This window comes from Solanum stenotomum, chromosome 2 (genome assembly GCF_019186545.1).
Source record: "Solanum stenotomum isolate F172 chromosome 2, ASM1918654v1, whole genome shotgun sequence".
Taxonomy (NCBI): domain Eukaryota; kingdom Viridiplantae; phylum Streptophyta; class Magnoliopsida; order Solanales; family Solanaceae; genus Solanum; species Solanum stenotomum.
The window spans coordinates 1,601,910-1,623,967 of record NC_064283.1 but is presented as its reverse complement, the minus strand read 5'-3'; the positions used below and the strand labels follow the sequence as shown (position 1 = coordinate 1,623,967).

Below are 22,058 nucleotides of genomic sequence, written 5' to 3'. Positions count from 1 at the left end.
CCTCCTCTTCCGCCATTAAATCGATTCGTAAACAAGATAAATCGATTCGTGAACAAACAACAAGATATGAAAGTTTTTTTTATTTTTTTATTTTTATAACAAGCTAAAGGAGTTGTAGTCCTATAAGGACTCCAACTGATAGATGGATCCTCTAATTTTAATTTATTTGTGCTTATCTATCACACTATATAATATATTACAACTTATCACTATTTTCAAAAGACTTAGAATGAATTGTTAATTAAAAGTAAATGTAATATGGAAAATCAAAATAAAAATAAAATTCAACGGAGGAGTCAGGAATTTAAACTAGGATTCGGAAACAAAAAGAAATAATAATCCCCCTATTTACATAGTATAATTTTCAAGGAACGAGGTTCAATTTTGCACCCTTTGCCTCTAATCTTGCTCTCTCTCTCACACACACACTTAAAGAAGAAATATATACATCTTATTGGGGAAATGATTGAAATTTCACAATTTTCACAATAATTATAAATAATAATATTATTTAGCAAAACAGTAGTCTTGAAAATAAATAAAAATTACTACAATTATATATAATAATAGTGTATAAAATTAATAATTGAGTCGTATTGTGCATTGTTCTAAGAAACTATTTCAACTGTGTGAAATATTTCCCCAGAATTAAACAAGTCTTTCCTATCTTAAAATAAAGGATACAGGAATCAACAAATTATAGTGGAAAAATATAATAACCATTAATTAAAATAAATACAACTAAAATTAAAGGAGGAACGAGAGAATGGAACCAAGGCAGAAAGTTGTTTTTTCTCTGTACCTTTTCAATTGACAAAGGAGAAGTATATATAGAGTAAAAAGGTTGAAGGCATATTGAAGCCACTTGTTTAAACTTTCTCATGCAAAATGACACATATTAAATGTGGTGTCAAGATAGGAAAAAAACTAATTTAGAAAATGATTTAAATTCATTTGAAATACATATTATTACATACACATCTAATTGTTAATTACAATTAATTACAAATCACAATATATAGCTTTAATTATAGACGATTGATTATAGGAGGTAGATTGCATATTCTTAGCTTAGAATAATCTGCTTTAATTATATTTATTGTATATAACTTTTCTTGTAGCCTTATAAGGAAATGATATCCTTCCTTCAAAATACGGAAAAGGCTCAAAAATATTTCTAAACTATCCGAAATAGCTCACATTTACCCTTAAACTATATTTCGGCTCAAAACTACCCTTCCCGTCATACTATTGGGTCAAACATACCATTCTAATTAACATAAGTGTGTTAAGTGTCATGTGGACGCCACATAGATGCCACGTAAGCGCCACAATTTCATCCATTTCCACGTAGGAATATTTTTGAGCCTTTTCCGTTCTAAATATATAGAAAATCAAGTTTTTTCCCTAGCCTGTTTATACTCGTAAGTTTTAGAATGATGTGCCCTTTTAAAAAATTTGTCAATTTTTTTTGCCCTTTAGGCTCAGGACTCGATTTTTTGATCTCAAGATTCTCCACCTACAAGGCTACAACATTAATTTCACTACATGCAAAATCATCTCACTATCTAAATTGAATAGATAGCGAAACAAAATTGTATTGGAGTTGAACAAATTCAAAAAATAAGGAAAAACAAATTGTTTTCGACTCAGTAAACCATCACAAATCGAGTCATAATTCTTATCAGAGGAAGTACATAGAAAGTGAAGTTTCACAAAATTTTGAATGTATATGAAATGTATGTGCAGTTGCAATTATGTATATACAATTGAAAATATGTATACAAAGCTGGTTATACATATGTTTGAATGAAGACAATATCATTTTTGACGTACACAACAATAAGTTATAATTGTATAAATCGCTTAAATAAATAGACACGGTAGACTTTATGTATAATAAAGTTACCTTATGACAATAAATGAATCAAATTATAAAAGTTATAAATCAATTATATGTGCAATCTACTTCACGTATACACAAAATTGTGTGATAAATAAGCAACTATTTCTATTTTAAAGGAGTAAAAAGTTATACAGTTAAACATTAATAATCAAAATTAACTAGCCGTCTAAAAATGACTTTATCAATTTCTTCCCAAAAATTCAAATAGTGAGGTAATACAGATGCTTCAAAACTCCAATTTTAATTCGAAGCCATTAGTCAACACTTTGAACAGCAACATTTTCGTGAAAACTTTTATTCAATTATATTTATCTCTTGTCAATATATTTTTTAAAAAAAATAGAAGAAGAAGAAATAATCAACTTTTGTTATATGTTTTTTAAAAAAATATACTAGTATAGTCGAAAATCAATGCCGACATCTCACGATTGATTAGTCATCTTCCCATTATGTATTTATTTATTAATTTCACATAAAAAGTAAGGCAAAAAAATCTAGCTCAATCTTTGTACGGAAAAAGTGTTATTTGTCTTTTTGTGTGAGTTGTACCCACCTTTAGTATTTTCTATTTAATATAATAATTGTGATTAATATAATATAATAAAAGATTTCTTGCATTATCTCCTTAATTAATTAACTTATGGACCAATTGTTCCTAAACCTCAACTGTTTCTTCCACTTAAAGAAATGTTTTGACCCCACAAGCTTGAATACATTATTGAAAAGTAGATTATTTCATCAAAAGTAAATTAATTTAGTCCAACAACGTAAGATAACAAATCAGTAAAATCCCACAAGTGAGATCTGAGACAGTAAAATATACGCAAATTTTATCACTATCTCGTGGAGATAGATAGTCTATTGCCGAAATAATCAAATTAAAGTAAAAATTAACATAAAATTGATCAAGACAGATCGAATACTTACATGAATAACTAAGTTATTCATATATATAATTAATTCTTGCATAAAATAATAAATATATTTTCTTACAACTAATACTCCCTCCGTCCCTTTTTAGTTGTCCACTTTAGAAATGGCACACAGATTAAGACAACAATGATTAGCACAGTGAAGTTACAATTTTATCCTTATGACAACTTGTCACTTCAAAATTACAACCACTTCTTTGAATTCAAGTGAAATAAATTGGAGGGAAACAACATACACTTTTACAATTTTCAAGAAGTGTAAATAAGGGTATAATAGGAAAAAATTTGTTGTCCTTTCTTGATTTGTCAAAATGGACAACTAAATAGGGACAACCAAAAAAGGAAATATGGACAAGTAAATAGGGACGGAGGGAGTACGTTTTAGGATTTATTATCCTTAAATAAATAAATAAATAATTAAGGGGACTATTGAACTGTGTGTGTACTGAAGGAGAGGAACATCTTCGTACCCTACCAGGTGTTAAAACCAATAATAACAATAATTATATTCTACTTAGTACTAGTGATTAACAAAATATAAATATAATTAAAAGATATAACACAAAAGGATCCTACTAATTAATATTTGTCGTTGAATATGTCATGCATGACATAATCACTTCATTTATAAAAAAATATTATTTTACCCCATTACTAGGAAGCAAATGAGCTAGGATCCACATGGTGCTACATGTTGTAAGTTATTAATATTATATTTTGAGGAATATACAGCAAGATGGGGAAAATATAATTAAATAAAGTTTTCTCAGATTTCATTTCCATCTAATTTATTAACTCATTTCATTAATAATAAAGTATTTTTTTTCATAGCTAGGAAACCTAGTATGATTGCCTGAAAATTAGAAGAATAATATGGAACTTAATAATAGTTGATGACTTAGCAAGTTCAAAAGTACTATATATCGCCATGTTATTATATTATGTGTTTTGAATCAAGTTCAATTAATTTTCACAAAAAGGCTTCACATGGTAATAAAAGTATATATATATATATATATATATATATATATATATTATAAGTAAACATTTTATTTTCAAATAACAGGAATGTTCTCATATCTAACCAAATCATTTTCAACTAATATTTTTTTTTTTTTGGGTCAGAAGCTACGAACTAATTTGTCACTAAATTAGTTGTTGTTGATATAAATTGAAATAATTCGTCCCTAATATGATGTTAATTAATAGAATTAACAACAAACTTTCTTATTTAGCTATAGAATCAAAAACTCGTGTAATAAAAAATGGAAGAAGAGAAAGTACGCTGCTAAAAAAAATTCTTAGCAATTAATGACGAATGCATCCTCCAGAACTGTTTATTGTATTTGCTATTAAAATATGTTTTTTATCTCTTACATACAGTGTGTTTGATACGATGAAAGAAACATTCATGTTGAATTGATCAAAAATTTAAAAATTATAAGTTTTTAAAAATGAAAAATATGACTATTTTTCTAAAATTTATAGAAGTAGGAAAAATCAATTCTACTAATGATTTTTCATATCTCTAACACACCGCATTTTCAACTCTACGCGAAAATCATCCTTCATGTTCTCAATTACGATGCAGTACGAGATATTTTGTCTTTGAATTCTACCTTAAGTCTAGCCATCCGACAAGTTACGCAGCTAAATTAGTTTAGTAAAAGCCCAGTCAAACTGTCAATCTCTAGGCAGTTAAGGAAAAAAGAAAAAGAAAAAAAGTGAAAAAGCATATATTATAGAAAGCTTTACACTAGGAAAATAATCTATTCAAATGCTAAAAGTTACATAATTAAGGATTAAATAAACTTAAAGGAAGTAAAAGAATTAATATTGAATTAGTAAAAGAGTGGGTAAATGTTGGTGAGAATGGACAGTTAGTATGATTTAGTTAAGAATGTGCCTAAGACTAAAAATATAAGTTTTTTCTCATCTCGAGTTAATAAAAAAATTGTCTCATAATATATACTAATATATTTTTTTTATCTATTTTATATCGAAGTAATTCATTGAAAAAACACATGACAGAAAACAAATCTCAATAAGATAACGAAAGCTTCCTAATTTTTCCCCCCCAAAGCACTAAAAAAATGTGATGTTTTAATAGTGATTTGATGTCGGTGTCAAACTTATCAATTCATCACGTAATATCATTTATATATATTTCACGTAATATTTCACCTAACATAATTAACATGTCAGTTTTTCACATAATGTATGATAGAAATCAATAAAAATATTTATAATATTTATTCATATTTAATTTTTCGTCAACGCTAAACTCGAAAATACCAAATTAAAAGTGATAGCAAGTGCATTTGAAAAAGGGTGTTTAATTGTACCAAAATACCCCGACATTTACTTTTCTAGAATGACTCATAATGAATATTGATTAATTAATTAATTAATTAATTATATAGTTTATGGTTGTAACTGTGCTGCAACAGAAACCATTAGCATAAACCATTAGCTAGTAGCTAAGGAATCTACTAGCTAATTAAAGAAATTAACTTTTACTAGGAGGATTAGATGTCATAAATCATAATTATTGGTCATTACTGTTTGGCTACTATTTCTCATATCTCAAGCAAATTTATAAATTGTTTATACATAGTGGAGGGCTAAGAAATATTACTGTCATAGCTTCTATAAATATCAAGGTAATATTCCTCAATATTTTTAAAAAGCTGAATATTACTATATTTTTGGATCGATTATTACAAGTTTGAATATTGAATGAGGTAGTTTGTTCTGATATAGACTAAAATAAAAATTAACTGTTTTAATAATGACTTAGCTTGAATGACCGTAGTCTATAAAAATTATTATAAAATTGAAAAAATTTCTGACCAATCAAACGTGAATTAGTTTTGGATGATGTTCAAAGTTTTGCAATACTATAAAGATTATTTGACATGAAGAAAAATATTTTTTCTTAGAAAAACAAACTTCTTAATGGAAAAAAATAATAGTGGAAACAAGTTTCATAAGTGAAATTTTAAGTTCATTGTTTCGTCTTTATCGATTCAATAATTTCAATTTCCACCACCCTCGAACTCCCACCCTTCCTGCCTATATAATATTTTGCTAGATTATATATAAATATTGCATGACAAATTTTTTATTTACTGGCAAAACACTACAAAATAATAAAAAACCACTTACTTTCAACAAGATATTTTCTAAAAAAAAAACATTTTTCTATTTTATTTTTCTTTGCTTACCAAAACTCACAGTACACTTATTTTGAATACACAGAGGAGGAAAAAGAGTTCACATCTTTATAAAACAAAATCAACCTTTCTATTGTTGATGACGCACCTGAGCCATTTTTTCTACAGCATACAATTATGACATTCAAGATTCAATCATTTCTAATTATAGTACTATTTCATATAATATAATTTTTATCTCAATTTAAATGATATTTTTCAATTTGGGAGATTCAAATAAATTTATTTTTTATAGTAAATTTTTCATATAAATTATCAATTATTATGACTTATAATATATTATTTTGTAATTTATAAATTGCATTTCAAAAAATTTAAAAATTTCATGCTAAATTATCAACTATTTAACACTTAGAAAACAAAAAATATCACTTAAATTGGGAGGAAGAGTAATATATTATAATAATCCCACCACCATTCTTCTCTATCTCTTTACCAATTTTCAACGCACCCCACAGTCTTTCCTTTCTTATAAGCTCTCCATTTCTGCACTTTTCTCTATTATCTTCTTCTTCAATTTTTTTTTCTTCTTTTTATATATAATTTAATTAATCTAATGAAGATCCAGTGTGATGTATGTAACAATAATGAAGCCTCTGTTTTTTGTGTTGCTGATGAAGCTGCTCTTTGTGATTCTTGTGATCATCGTGTTCATCATGCTAATAAACTTGCTAGCAAACATCAACGTTTCTCTCTTATTCAACCTTCACCTAAACAAATACCTGTTTGCGATATTTGTCAGGTAAAGTAGTCAGAAGAGACGGATTCAGAATTTAAATTTAGAACTCTGAGTCATGATTTTATTAATTTTTTTGTGTACTTATTAATTTTACAGGAAAGAAGGGCTTTTTTGTTTTGTCAACAAGACAGAGCAATTCTATGTAGAGAGTGTGATGTTTCAATACACAAAGCTAATCAACATACACAGAAACATAATAGATTTCTATTAACTGGTGTCAAAATTTCAGCGAATTCTTCGCTTTATACTTCATCAGAATCAGCACCAGCAACTTCATGTAGTGCGAATCAAGATTCTGTTACAAATCTCAATAAGTCTCAAATTTGCACAAAAAAGACTTTCCCCGTTTCTGGTTCTGTTCCTCAACAAGTGTCAGTGGCAGCTAATATTGGGGAAAATAGTTACACAAGTAGTATATCAGAGTACTTAGAGATGTTACCTGGATGGCATGTTGAAGAATTGCTGAATTCCTCTACAATTCCTACTAATGGTTTCTGTAAGGTTTGCATTTTGTGCTCATTTTCAATCATATAACTGGTAAAATTACTGTCATGTGATCAACAGATCATTGATTTGAGCTGTGAAAATAGTCTTTTGTAGAAATACAGAGTAAGGCTATTATACAATAGACCCTTGAGGTTCCACATAGCTGAAGCTTAGTGCATTAGGCGGTCCTTTTTGTCAGTTGGTTGTGAAATGCAATTATCTGATCTATTTTTTTTCTTGTAGATTGGTGATAATGATGTGTTTCCGATTTGGGATACTGAGATTGAGAGCACAATGAATTCATTCTCACCAGAAAATTTAGGTATTTGGGTCCCTCAAGCACCTCCACCTACTACTCCTCAGAAGAATCAGAACCAAGTTTTCCCTCAGAATATAAACTTTGGTGGACAAATTGAATTTAAGAACATGAAGGAACTTACAAGTAACAAGTCAAGTAGAAAGTGGAGACATGATAATTCTTTTGCTGTTCCACAAATCAGCCCATCATCATCTTCTATTTCCTTCAAAAGATCAAGAACTCTTTGGTAGTTGGATCCAATCATCTTTTTCTTTAATTCTCTAGTTTGATTATTCTTTTTTCTATTTCTGTGGGTATTTTTTTAATTTTTTTTTGCCTTTTCTTGATTTAGTTTGAGCAATAAAAAAAAAGAAAAAAAAGAACACCCCATCTCCTCTTTTGTGCTCAATAAATACAACTTGGTTTTGTACTGTTCTTGGAATTATTGTTCTGGTGCACGGGCCTCTTTTGCTTTGTAAATATCTATATCCAATTTACAAAATGACCTTCTAGCACTTTTCAAAATTGATGTGTTACATCAGTGTTGGATGTCCATGAGATACAATAAGCAAGGATGAATATTGGAATGTGTAGTTGCTAGTCGAGACCAAATTGAGGTGTTAAGATATGTATTCTCAAAGTTAGAAGCCTTATTTGTCAGCTGAGACTAAATTTAAGTGTTTGTTTTATGTATTATGACAAATCCTATTATGTTTTGTTTAATCCCATAAAACTCAGAGGTTTATGAATCAATGTTGGACACAATCACATGTTATGTCGTATTTCAACGAAAAAAATGATCTCTTATGATTAATTATAAGCTACAAAAATCTCGATTTCATGTGTTATATTTTATCGATCTCACTTGAAAAGATATTTATAATGGACTATAAAACCTATCTCCATTATTTCATAGGACATTGATGAAATTCAATGTATGAATCAAAGAAGTGATAGTTAAGAAAGGCACTTAATTAAAGAACTTTTAGTTATCCCTTTTGGTCTGGGAATAACACCACTGCAAAGATGATTGTTATCAGATAAGAAGGCCAGACTGGCAAATTCTAATAGATATATTATTATATATAGCAGCCATGTAGGGACTTGATATCTTGAAATTCAGTAATTATAAGTTAAAATTTGTAAGTCCAATACAACTTGCATGCCAATATTTTAAAGAGTTACTTGGTATTTATTGTTGGTAGGAGGTGACATGTATTCTGCGGAATTAGTTGAGGTGTGCGAAAGCTGGGCCGAATAAGTAGTATCTAAATTCCAATCAAGAGTATTAAATTTGAACAAAATTTTACACAATTTAACAGACAAACAACAGTTATTGTAAGAAAAGTGGATGGCCAGATGGGGCCAAAAGTGACTTGTGATCAATCAATTTTCAAGAACTAAAAAATTTAGTGAAATAATGGACCAAAATGAATAGTAACAACCACCCTGAGGACTCCGACCAGACAGTTGAAGTATGAAAAAAATGGAGCCCAAATCACAATTGGCATAATTAGGACATATATAATAGTAGTGGTAGGGGAGGAGATAGGTAGGATTGACGAAAAATTACACTATTTATACAATGTTAAAATTATTTCCTACGTATATATATAATACATATTACTTCTTCATATTTTGAACTCTTTAATGAAAATTTTGACTCCGCCCATTATAATACACTAACAGTTAGAAATAGAGAACAGATAGGGACCAAAAGCCAGCAAAAGTGCATCAAATGTTCAGCCAACATGGCCAAAACTTTATGGGGTAAACAAGAACATTTAAGGCTAGCTAGGCCACTAGTAGAGCCATCTCAATCAACAAGGGTTGTGGTGTAATGGAAAATACTCTTTTATTCTTAACCAGAGGTCTAGGGTTCGAATCCTTCTAGGTATAGAGTAGCTTTTGTCCCTCTAGATATGGAGTAGCTTTTGTTAGGGAGCATTTTATCCCTAATGTGGAACAGTGCCTGCTCTATGCTTTGATAATTAAGACATATGCCTTAGGCCCCCAATTTTAGGGGCTTCAATGTGTTAGTTTTTTAATTATAAAAAATGATTATTTATAATAAAAAGTATTAAAAAAAGTATATTACTTTATTATATTTGGCCCCATTGTGTTTAATACTTATATTTATTTAAAATTTGTCAACTTATTACTTATATTATGTTATAATTCATATAATGATTGTCTTAGAGAAATAAAAAATTCAATATTGAATTGATAAAACCGTATCTTAAATAATAATTGAAAAAAAATCAAAGAAGTTATTTATAAAAAAAATACTAAGTAATAATTTGCATTTGAAAAGTGTAAGAAAGATAAATTTTAAACAAACACATATGAAGTTTGTTTAGATTTTAGGCCTTCAATTGAAATTTCGCTTTAGGCCTTTGCTTACGTTGAGCCGCCCCTGATGTGGGACTTTCAACCGTAAATTTGGATTTAGTCGGACTCCAAAAAATAAATAAACCAGCTCTGAATGAAATACTAGTTGCTAGGACCATTCCAACTTGCATATTTCATTCTCAATTATATTATCATTGCCATGTCCCTATCCTTCTTGTTTGTCGAATATGGCAATCACTCTCACGTTATTAATAACCAGGATCCCCATCCACCCACCCAAAAAAATTAAAGAAGTTGTGGCTAAAAAGTCCAAAAAATTCTCCATAACATCCAAAATTGCTCAAGTCTATCTTCCGTTATACTTTCGGTCCATATATCCTTTAGTCATTAGTCATTAGTTATTACTTAGGTTTTTTTCTCTATTTGATTCGATTTGCAGTTTGACTCAATTTTGTACCGCCCATTATTAGTATATATATAATCTTATTATTATTAATTATTATTATTCATTGTACGAATAAGTCGCGTCACTTATTTCAACTAGGAGTTAATTTCCCTCCCATATATACAAGACATGATATACCTACACATTGAGGACCACAATTCTTTCTACTTTTTTTATTTATTCGTCGGTGTCCGAAGCCCGCTTGAGAAACACAATTCTAAGCATATTTATTTTGTAAGTATGGTGAAACCACAGAAGGACGACCGTTTAGAGTCTATTTTGAAGATAATAGGTTTTCTCTATTGATTGCAATAGGAATTGGAATTTGCCAACTTCCACCTGAATATGCTATTTTATTCTTCATCATTTTTTTCATTATATTTTTCCAGGTGGTGATTTATTACTTAGATATATAACGAAGGAAATCGATCGACAACATATACTAGTTAGCCAAAATGATAAAAAGTGCTTACGCGATTGAAGGACAAGTATAGAAGTTTATTATCTTAGTTTGCACTTTTTCTTTGTATTTTTGCATTTTGAATCGTTATATTGATTATAATTTTGGTGTTTTATAACATGTCACGTAGGGAGTACTATTTTAGCAAGGTTAATCTTGACTAATCTCTTCAATGTTTCTAATACCTTTTTACTAAGGGTGTGTTCAATAAAGGGGGACATTTTTAAGAAAATTATTTTTCATATTTGATTGATCAAAAATTATAAAAAAATATTTTCTTTAAAAAATAATAAATTACTTAACAATTTTTGCTAGATCCCATCAAATAAAATTTCAGAAGGATACAACTTACAAGGATGGAATTGACGACAATTTTTTATTTTCGAAATTGCCAAGGCGAAAGTTATTCCTAATTATACAATAACTTCAAATTATCCATCAATCAAAATATGCACCAATTAAAACAGCATAGAGGGTGGCTCTAAAGCCAACTTAGAATTTATTGGCCTATACATAGACATATTAACAACAAAAGATGAGTCAAAATTATTTAATTTTACGAGTTTTAAATTTTAAAATGGCTACTTCAAGTGTTAATAACTAAGTTTTGAACTTATTATTCATACATATTTAATGAATTTATTAACATAAAATATATTATTTGAGCAAATGTTACTGAATTCATCCGAACCATAGTTGGGCTTCTAACTCCACCCCTATTAAACAATTATATACATTACTTTATATTAATAAATATATAAAAATTATAATATTAATCCTTAAATATATATATAGCTATGGGGTGATTTTTCCGTCTAAATAATATTGACGCCTAAAATCCCATTTTAATGTAAGACCCAAACCCAAAGCTCTAGTAGCAAATCTTTCAATGTTAGTCAACTATTAGGTTGATTAACCCAGAATTTTATTTTTAAGTTATTATTTAAATTTTATGCCAATTTTCAAATTTTGTGAGAATATAATCATTAATTCAGATATTGTTCGACTTCTAATATTTATTTATATATTGCTTAATCTTACGGATAAAATATGAACTAATTAATTGTAATCTAGTACTTCTAATAATTTTTCATTGTAATCTAGTACTTATAATAATTTTTCTCTTACATTAAGTTTTAATCAACTCAAATATAATTTATTATTTACTATTAATCGTAGTGAACACTTTTTTTCTTTTAATATTAGTATATATCTCTACATATATAGTCTTTGTTTTTCTTACGAAGAAGTCTGCTCCTATATATTTGCTAGGTTAGTTCTTCCTTTTAATTTGTGTTTATTTATATTAGAACATTACATATGTTTAAATAAACTACAAATTATAAGCTATAGGTTCAATGTTGTTTAGTTCACGTCAAACTAATATCTTTTGAACTTTAAGAATTATTGGGACTTAAAATTGGCACTTGAGTAGGATTAAATTTTCTTGTAAAATTAAACTATTAATTTTAAAGTCTTAATAAATTTAATTTTGGTTAATTTTTTAAATTATTAAATATTAAAAAACTAGTAAATGACAATTTTGTGTATAGTTAATGAAGGGTAAGAGGTTCAAACAACATTTTCAATGACTTTTAATATATATATATATATATATATATATATATTACTAATAATAATAATTCTTTTTTTCATCATTCATATGAAGAAGTAGTGTTTTAACATGAATCTTCTTGTATATTTTGATTTGTCACTTATTTAATTCAACTAGGACTTAATTTTTCTTTTATATATACTTGATATTTTCATAGAAGAGAAATACTATACCTATCCATCGACAAATCTAAGCATATATCTTTTTTTTAAAAAAGTATGGCAGAACAACGGAAGAAGGATAATTCTAAAGATTGTGAGGATATTGTTCAGTCGTATGATAATTCCAATGATCGTGAGGAAATTGTACATAATGCGTATGATAATTCTGAAAATCGTGAGAAAAATCACCATCGCTTTGTTTTGAGGACCATAGTTTTGGGCTTAACCCTTGCAATATCGGTAGGAATTCCCTGTCATCCAACTAAATATGATATTTTGTTATCCTTCCCTTTTTTCTTTACATTTTTATATGATCTTGTTTTATTATTTAGAAGTAGATAATTTCAAAGATCGTGAGGAAATTGTGCATGCGTATGATAATTTCAAAGATTGTGAGGAAATTGTGCATGCGTATGATAATTTCAAGAATGACAACATCTCCTTTTTAGCCAAGTCAGAATGATGAGAAGTGTTTACCATGTTGAAGGACAACTGTAGAAGTTTAATTATCTTAGTTTGAACTTTTTCTTTATATTTTTGCATTTTTTTTGTTTGGTTGTTTAATTATAATAATAATATAAGTATTGTCACTTCTCAATGCCTTATGTTCTTGGCCGATCTCTTCCATATTTCTGAGACTTTTGATGGAAATTTTATTTTAAAAAAACATCTTTAAAATTTTTAAAAGATATTTTTGTTAAAAATTAAGTTGTTTAAAAATTTGGAAAATAATCTTCTTAATGAAAATAGGAAAAACAGATTTTACAAATACTGTTCTACACATTAATTGTATTCTTCCCATCCTATTTTATTAGGCTTGCAATATTTAATCATTAATTGGGTACTATCTTCAATTACTTTTAGTTTTATGCTCAACTAGGATTAATTTATTTGTAACCGAAATTTTGATATCTTGATTGATCTACCGCATAGATTCTACGCAGAGTGAAAATTTAAACCTCTAGATGTGATTTTTTTAAAAGCTAGTCGATTGCAAAATTAATTGTTTTTTTTAATTATTAGTATTAGTTTTTATTATAATTATTTATAATAATAATAATATACACATTGTTATAAGTACATGTATCTGCTATGATTGCTTTGTTTATGTATCTCAACCGACTAAGCTACTAAAATTTTCTCATAAAACAATATCAAAAGATAATTTTTTTGTATAATAATTTTGAATCAAAGTTCTACCAATCAGAATAGGCTCTTTAGGCAAAAAATGAATAAAAAAAAATATCTCTTATTTTTGAATGGGGAGAAAAAATAAAGAAGGAAGAATTAGATTTAAAAAAATCAGGTTATTTATTACTGCCATTTAATTCAATTTATTTCGTATTATATTAATAAAACAAAATAAAAAGAGAGAGAGTAGGATTCTAGGAGTATCAAATGAGCCATCAGTGGGCTTACAAATTGTTTGGATTTAAAAATTTTGGGCCTATGATACCTTGAGTTGTGTTCGGCTCAAGGATTTTGATGTGGTTTGTTCCAAATTTATATAATTACATAAATGCCACCTTTTAGTTTACTTATTACCATTATTTCCTATAAGTTTTACAAATTTCCAAAATCCCTCATTTTCATGCATCAGATTAATGTATTTCACGCATCAGATTAATGTATCAGTGCATCAGATTAGTGTATCATGTATAAAATGTAATGTATCTTACTTAACGATTAATGTATCTCGCGCATCAGATTAATGTATCAACACTTATATTATTGTATCCGTTTGAGGGATTTTTGTAATTATAAACTTTTAAGGGATAAATTGTAATTCTCCCTTTAAAGTATGTGATTTCTGTAATTTGCCCTAAAAAAATAAAAAATAATGTCTATTAGATTGTCAATAAATAATTGTCATATTTTACTTTTAAAAGTTAGTTTAACTAATATTTGTAGTTAAATTGCAACTTTTCTTCTAATTGATTTTGTAAATGTAAATATATACTGTATATTCCTTTTTAGCCACTAAATAAAAAGTTATAGGCTTCTCCATATATCATCAATATACTTCATAATTTCTTTTACTAGTATGTATTATTAAAAAGTTGTCAATGACTTTTTAAAACTTGTTTAAAATTAAGTTGTCACATAGAACACTACATATATACAACACAAATTGTCATGTAGTATACGTCAGAGAAAATGACATAAATAGTCTCTTAACTATATGAGTAGGTCTAAAATGGTTCCTTAACTATACAATTAACGGATTTAGTCCTTTAACTATTCAAAAATTTATCAACTTTGGTCCCTTAACTATACATTTATCGGTATTAGTCCCTTAACTATAAACTTGCCGATTTTAGCCCTTTAAGTATTCAAAAACCTATCGAGTTTGGTCTTTGTCCATTTTTTTCTAATACAAATAGCTTAGGTTTATATTAACAGAATCAATGCCTCGAGAAATTAAATCTTTTAGCAACTTTTTCTGTTGTTTCTCTCTCTTCACTATTTTTTCTTCAAATTAACCTTATGCGAAAAATCTTAACCGCAACGATTTAAAATAAATTCACGAGGAAAGAAAATATAACTCATAATTTTATTTAACAGAGAATAAAATGAAGCATATTATTGCTCCTAATGACTTGAATATATTAAATTTTATTATAAAAAGATAAAAAATTATTACGCGTTAAATCCAAAGGTTGTACTCCAACAACTTCATTGAACGATTTTTATTTTATTTTTCATAAATTGAAATTTATAAAATGGTAGATTTGCAATTTTTTAATTTTTTTTAAATAGATCAATTTTATTATTCTATTCATTTTATTTTACGTAAATAAAATAAAATCTCCACTGATTAGCATATTCAAGTGCTTAATTTTATCTTCCATTGAATAAAATTAGAACTTATATCTTCTTTCCTCATTAATTTTATTTTGAATCGTTGACATTATTGTTCTTTTCATAAGAGTAGTTTGAAGAAAAAAGGACGGGGATAGAGAAACAACATAAAAAAATGGGTTAAAGATTTAATTTCACAAAAATTTCGGTTAGTATAAATCTAAGCTATTTGTATTAAAAAAAATGGACAAAGACCAAACCTGATAAGTTTTTGAATACTAAAAGGACTAAAATCGGTAAGTTTATAGTTAAGGGACTAAAACCAATAAGTGTATAGTTAAGAGACTAAAACTGTAAAGTTTTTGAATAGTTAAAAGACTAAATTCGTTAAGTGTATAGTTAAGGAACCATTTTAGACCTACTCCTATAGTTAAGAAACTATTTATGTCATTTTCTCTATTACGTCACGTAGAATGTAAATTATCATGTAAACTATATATGTTTATTTGTTTAATTTTATACAAGTTTAAGTATTTATTTGTGTACAATTAAAATTAAAAGTGCTAAATGCTAACCGATGTTAAGTTAAAGAACATATTTACGTTTTATTTAATTATATAATAATTATTTTATAAATTACTGTAGTAATTATGAACGTATCTGGACAAACTTAGGTTTTAGGGTTTTAGCATACATAAAGCTTCTTCTACATACAAACTAGCTAAAATCGAGTTTCAGAAAACACTATCTGTGCCGGCGATTGCTTTTTTTCGATAACAATGGGGAAGAAAAAGTTCATCGACAAGAAGAAATCAGCTACTTTTCAGTTATTCGCCTGTGATTCATCGGATCCGGCTTACGAATCCGGGTCCTCCGGCGCTGACAGAGTGTTCGTCAGAGTTGACAACAATACATCCTACTCAGTCGACGCCTTTCACTCCGCCGATCAATTTAACCCAGATGACCCGAATTCGATATACGCGGATGCTCCGGAAGATGAAGAGGAGTACAATGGGTGGGCAGCTGGGTATTCGGGTACCGGAAATCAAACTGTGCTGTTACCTGATGATGTTAGAAAGGAGATATTGGAGCTAGGGTTTCCTGATGATGGGTATAATTACTTACATCACTTGAGGGAGATTAAGAATACTGGTGGAGGCTCTGCTTATTATGAGAATCCTAAAGCTAAGTTTAATGAGCTTCCTCGTGATGTTAAGGTTTGTTAATTCTATGAATTTTTGTATTGTATTTACTTTTTCTTCCTAAAAATGTTAGCTTTGATTGAATTAGTATTATTCTATGTCATAATTTTATAGAATTAGCATTATTTGTTTTTGTATATGAATTTCAATGGAGTAACACTAAGGATTAATATTTAGTCAACCCCAGCGTGTTTGAACTGAGGTCTAATTGTTGTAGATTTTTAGTTGTATTATATGGAAGTAGTATTAGGATTTCAGCTTTGGTTGAATTAGTATAGTGATACAATCAACTATGCCTCAATTCCCTTTTAGTTGGCGGTGTATACAAATCCTTTTTGAGTATAATTCATCATAATGATTACGTTGGTTCAGTATTTTATTTTGGATTTGGTGAAGTATATGTTCTTGTCAGTATACTTATTGAAAGAAAGGGAAAACAAAGAATTGATTAATAATTTTTAAAGACAGTAGCTTTGTGGCTTATCTTTTCTAGTTAACAAATTTATGGTTTTGGTTAGGCATATGATGCTTCAAGAGTTGCGGTTGCAAAAGTGGATGATGATTCCAATGAGAAATATGTATACAATGTGGCAGCCAAGACGGTAGGGGTAAGAGTTCAGAAGGCAGTGGATCCTGAAGTTGCTGCTTTGCTAGATGACAGTGATTTGTCACGTTTTGGGTCTGATGAGGAGGATTTAGAGTTGGAAGAAGATTTTGTTATCACGGCAAACCTACCCGATGAGGCAGATACTGTGGAACTTGACAAGAATTTAAGCTTGCTAGAGAGATCAGACGTTGACAAACTAGGAAGCAATGATACGGCTGGACATGTGCAGAGAAATGAGGCCAAATTTGCGACTATTGAAGAGAAGCCAAGAGCACGCCGCCCTCTGGATGAACAGTTTGATATGGTAAGCCGTTTGTTCTCCTATATTTTCTTTTCTTTTTGTTCAAATCTATAGTTTTCTTCACGGGAACTTTTACAAGCCCGATGACAACTTAAGAGAGAGAAAAATTACTTCCCCCCAAAAAAAGAAAAGAAAAGAAGAGGCTAAAGTGACCATAAGTGTGTTAAAAGAGGACATCAGCCCATGTTAAATGAATTGGTCTAATTTGCCTTTTTTCCGGTAATGTGGTTCCAGTCCATTTGGTGCTCACCTCAATCAACTCATTGAAATATTTTCTAATATCTACCTCACACTTGTCAAGCTCAAATTTTCCTTCTAAAAGAAAATGTTTCTATCTTGCAACTAGCACAGGTATTTGGTAGCTCTTCCCTTGTCTTAGGTAGATGGGGTTTACCTAGTCATAGTTTGGGAGGCTGAGGAGCATTGTAGAATAGTGGAGGTGTGCGCAAGTTTCTATCTTTGATAGATAGGCCACCCCATTAGGTCTGAATTTGCAGCATCTGCTTTAAAAATATTTTTCCAAGACATTGTTTCTTTTTGAAGTTCTTTTTCTCCTGGTGCTTTGCTCGATAATAGAGGCAATCTAAGCCACCTTTTGCGTGTCTTACAGGGCTAATTGCTTGTAAGATCTATTACTATCCTTTATCAGTGTCAACTGATACAACTTCAGATACACGTACAAATGGCATGTTTTCAGCTGAAATTGAGTTGAAATATTATTTTTTTGATAAAACAAAGGTTAGCAGAGAATGGAATTATTTGAGTCTTTGTGTTTATAAGTATTAAGTATTTCCACTAAAGCTCTTATCTTTTCCCTCAAAATGACTTCTAAGTAGTACATACATTTAGGTTTTGAACTATTATTATCCAATAGATTATATGGATTTTCATGCCGTTTATCTTTGCTTAATCTATTGTTTTTCAGCAAGCTGTTAGACTCATTCCTCGAGCTTTTTGTTCTGATGACTGGTTTCATACCATGGTTGCATCATCATTGGGCTTGAAAAAATTTATTAGTTGTTATGGGCTGAAAGAGGAAATATTTTGTCTTGCATCATTGAATGAAGCCATAAGCATGTGTTAATTTGTATGTTTAGGTTTATTTTTTATTTTCAGTTCTAAGTTGCTTCTTGGTTTTAGGGAAATTGCATAAGCTTATAATGTGTATAGTAATTTGATTAATAAGTATTTTTGTAGTATTTTCTGCAGTGTTTGCTTTTTTAGGTTGTTAATTTGTATGATGTTTCCTTGTTTAGATTTTGAGTCTACTTGTCTTTAGGTAGAAGAATATGATAGTCTGCTTATAGTAGCTCTCCTTGTAAATTTAACACTACTCTCCAGAATTGTTAAGTCTCTTGTAAGTTTTTTATTCACTAGACTCTAGAGAGTTGATAATTTTACATTTGTTATTGTTTCTTCATGATTAAGATAATGTCCGTTCTTCTTTATTGATATTTTTGATTGATAGTTGTCTTGTCTCTGTCTTGCATCTCATCTTCTCAGCTTGAACTTGAAGAGTATGGATCTGATACCGAAGAAGAATATGATGGTGATATGATTGAGGAAAATGAATGTCACGAATCCCTTGCAGAAAAGCTTAATCATGCATTTAAGGAGTGTGCCATTGATGGCTTGGAACTCAATAATTATGGACCAGATAATGCAGAATTGCTTGAACCTGAAGCTGATGTCATAAACAGGTGCAGAGAATATGCAGAGAAGTATGAAAATGAAGGTCCAGAGGAAGAAGCAGCTATTTTTGATGAAAGCAGCAGTGACTCAGAAGTATGGGATTGTGAAACTATAGTGTCAACGTATTCAAATCTTGATAACCACCCTGGAAAAATTGTAGCTCCTGAAGCGAGGAGAAAAAAGTTGCTCCCTGCTATTTCTGAAGCTTCGCCTATAATATCCCTCAAAGGAAAAGCAAATCTTCCTGTAGACTATTTGCCTAGCAAGGGAAAGCATGCCTTGCTAAAGGAGGATAAGAAAAAGCAAGGTTCAGAAAAGGAGGGAAAGGACAACTCAATGAAGGAGCAGCTCAAAAGAAAGCAACATGGTCAAGAGTCAAAGGAGGAAAAGAAAGAAAGAAAGGTCAATGGTTTTGTATATCAATATTTTTTATTGTGGAATTGTATTGCTCGATATCTCTCTCCTTTGCTGAGCTCGTTTTACTTTGCCTAGTCCTTTTGGTTTTATTTTTTCTTCTCAATCGTACATAAAACATCTGATATAATATTTTAACATTGAGGTTCTACCTTTTCAGGCTGCTGTGAAGGAAGAACGGCGTGAGGCGCGCCGTATGAAAAAAGAAACGAAGGAGCTATACAAGTGTGAAGCACAGCGTGCCCAGAAGGTTGCTGCTTTTACCGGTCCATCTGCCATACATCTCATGTGAGTATCTCTTCAGAATTTGTGTCAAAATCTGGCAACATATACATGCCTTTGTAGTTTTGTAAGTCTGAATTCAGGGAGAAGTCATGTGTCTCCATGGTTTTGCAAGTCTGATGGAAAAGTGAGTAAGTTGCTAGGGCGTTGGATGAAGTTTTGGTTGGATGCTTGGTGCTTTGTTCAGCTTTGCCTTAGGGGGTGCAATCACTAGAGTCCCATGTCCTATTCATAGACAATTTCTTCCTTCTTTCTCCCATTAAATTCCAACGTCTTTCTAATCAATTTCTTCTACGTCATCGTTGCTGAAATTATATCTTTCTGATAGAAAAATTGCTGTCTTTGAGTTAGTGTTCACAACCCCTTGTATCAGGCTTATATTTTTGAAATTTTGTTTGGTGTTAAGCTCATTGTTTTTTCCCCAATTGCAAAGAGGTGTTCCGCAGGCTAGTTCAAGAACTCTAAATACTCTTGCTCCCACGTTTACTGGTTCTAAGCTAGAGAAACTTTAATTCACTACAGCATTGCAGTTCCTCTGTCAACAAACCAAAAAACCATGAAGTTTGAAATGCTTGGTTAATGTTAAGAACCATGAAAACCAGATCTTCATTAAAAAGAACCATGAAAACCAGACACCATTAACTCTAGGCGCTTTTGACATGTAACCTGACAACTAGCTAGATGGTAACATTTAAAGAAGATTTCGTCTACGGTCTAGCAATCCAAATCCAATTCTCAACTAGCAATCCATTATATTATGTCTTAATGGCTATTTTCTTGCCCCTTTAACTCAAAGCAATAATTAAACAAGAAGGTACTGAATGTAGTTTTTTGTTGGCTTCAAAATTCAAAATTTCCTGATGGTAATTTACTTATGAAATATCTGGTTGTGTTTTGCATTTAACAGTGGAGTAGCTTGTGGTTTGAAAAGAAAACTGATAGAATCTTCGGTCTGTTTATTTTCTCACAGGTGACATTATTTTGGTTGTGTACTTTAAAGTCAAAGCCTTTGCAGCTGTAGTTGATCCTCTATTGCACCCAAAATGAGAGCTTTTTGTTGACATGTTCTTCAATTATCAAGACGATGTTCGAAAGCTTTTCTATTCTTAGATGGTATATAATACATGATAGATCCTCGAAACAGTTCTCAGTTACATAACGTATGTGCATGGTCAAGCAGAGTTGCAATTTTGATGAATATTTACGGTTTAATTGGTGGAATATGCAGACTTGTGGACATTCTATGTATTGGAGTTTTTAACAGTTAGCAAAATTCATGTCCTGCATTTAATTCTAAATCGAGTTAGATTCCTGTGAATTGGATCCTTGGGAGTTCTCTGTTCTTCTAGTGCTCAGCTATATTTGCAATATGCTTGAATCTTTTTCTGTTGTGATGAACAGACAATTTGTTCATAAGCTAATGTTCACCATGAACTTGTCTGCATTTATTTGGTATCATTACAAAGTGTGAAATCTGAATCAAGCAGATTACAACTCTTACTTACATCATGACCTCATATCATATACTTTGCATTATAACCATGATGTCACATAAATGTGAGTGTAGCTAAACGATGATTGCTGCTACTGAATACTTGTATGAATTAGAGACTAATATCTGTGTTTGGATCACTTTGCCTTGCGCTCCTTCGTATTATGGCCTCTCCCGTGAGGAATGGGAGCTGGGTCACCTCTGCCGAAGTATGGTGCTGGACTCAAGGAACCATAATCTTGGAAGTGTTGTTCTGTCTGAAATTGATATGTGATGTCTTTGAACTTGTTTAGTTGTTCTTCTTGGATTGACGCATAGTGATTGTTGAGCTGCTCTTCTTCCTGGAGTTGTGAGATCACCGATGCTGGTGAATCTGATGGTGACAATGGCGATTTTGTAGCCATGAATAGTACTATAATAACCAACATACATAGAAAGTGCATGATTGACCTTACAGTGAAGATTGGCATGCGGAAGTGATGTATTGATTGTTGGTGCGTTTTGTCAATTGATGTTTAGGTTTAACTTGTGCTGGTATTTGTTATGTTTCATGCATTAGGGATAAAATAATCATGGTTCTTGCATGCACAATTTTTGAGAAGTAGCTCATGTTGTCACACAACTTCTTTCTAGTGC

At 30.0% G+C, this 22,058-nt stretch overlaps 2 protein-coding genes across 2 annotated transcripts; both read left to right on the top strand.

Moving 5' to 3' along the window:
• Positions 1–6,496: 6,496 nt before the first annotated feature.
• LOC125855187 (B-box zinc finger protein 21-like) lies at positions 6,497–7,874 on the top strand. The gene is made up of 3 exons (XM_049534871.1): positions 6,497–6,816; positions 6,910–7,314; positions 7,543–7,874. The coding sequence occupies exons 1-3, from the start codon at positions 6,631–6,633 to the stop codon at positions 7,846–7,848; spliced, it is 897 nt and encodes a 298-aa protein (XP_049390828.1). The 5' UTR covers positions 6,497–6,630; the 3' UTR covers positions 7,849–7,874.
• An 8,254-nt stretch (positions 7,875–16,128) lies between these two features.
• LOC125855331 (uncharacterized) lies at positions 16,129–21,178 on the top strand. The gene is made up of 5 exons (XM_049535052.1): positions 16,129–16,649; positions 17,153–17,545; positions 19,046–19,636; positions 19,809–19,936; positions 20,901–21,178. Exons 1-5 carry the CDS (start codon positions 16,212–16,214, stop codon positions 20,902–20,904), a joined length of 1,554 nt encoding a protein of 517 aa, XP_049391009.1. The 5' UTR covers positions 16,129–16,211; the 3' UTR covers positions 20,905–21,178.
• Positions 21,179–22,058: the final 880 nt, after the last annotated feature.

Bases quoted from the DNA above. Each gene is read 5' to 3' on its own strand.
- LOC125855187 (XM_049534871.1), top strand. From the start codon at position 6,631: ATGAAGATCCAGTGTGATGTATGTAACAATAATGAAGCCTCTGTTTTT. The intron at 6,817-6,909 runs GTAAAGTAGTCA...TTAATTTTACAG, and splicing joins CTGTTTGCGATATTTGTCAG to GAAAGAAGGGCTTTTTTGTT. The intron at 7,315-7,542 runs GTTTGCATTTTG...TTTTTCTTGTAG, and splicing joins CTACTAATGGTTTCTGTAAG to ATTGGTGATAATGATGTGTT.
- LOC125855331 (XM_049535052.1), top strand. From the start codon at position 16,212: ATGGGGAAGAAAAAGTTCATCGACAAGAAGAAATCAGCTACTTTTCAG. The intron at 17,546-19,045 runs GTAAGCCGTTTG...TCATCTTCTCAG, and splicing joins TGGATGAACAGTTTGATATG to CTTGAACTTGAAGAGTATGG. The intron at 19,637-19,808 runs GTCAATGGTTTT...CTACCTTTTCAG, and splicing joins AGGAAAAGAAAGAAAGAAAG to GCTGCTGTGAAGGAAGAACG.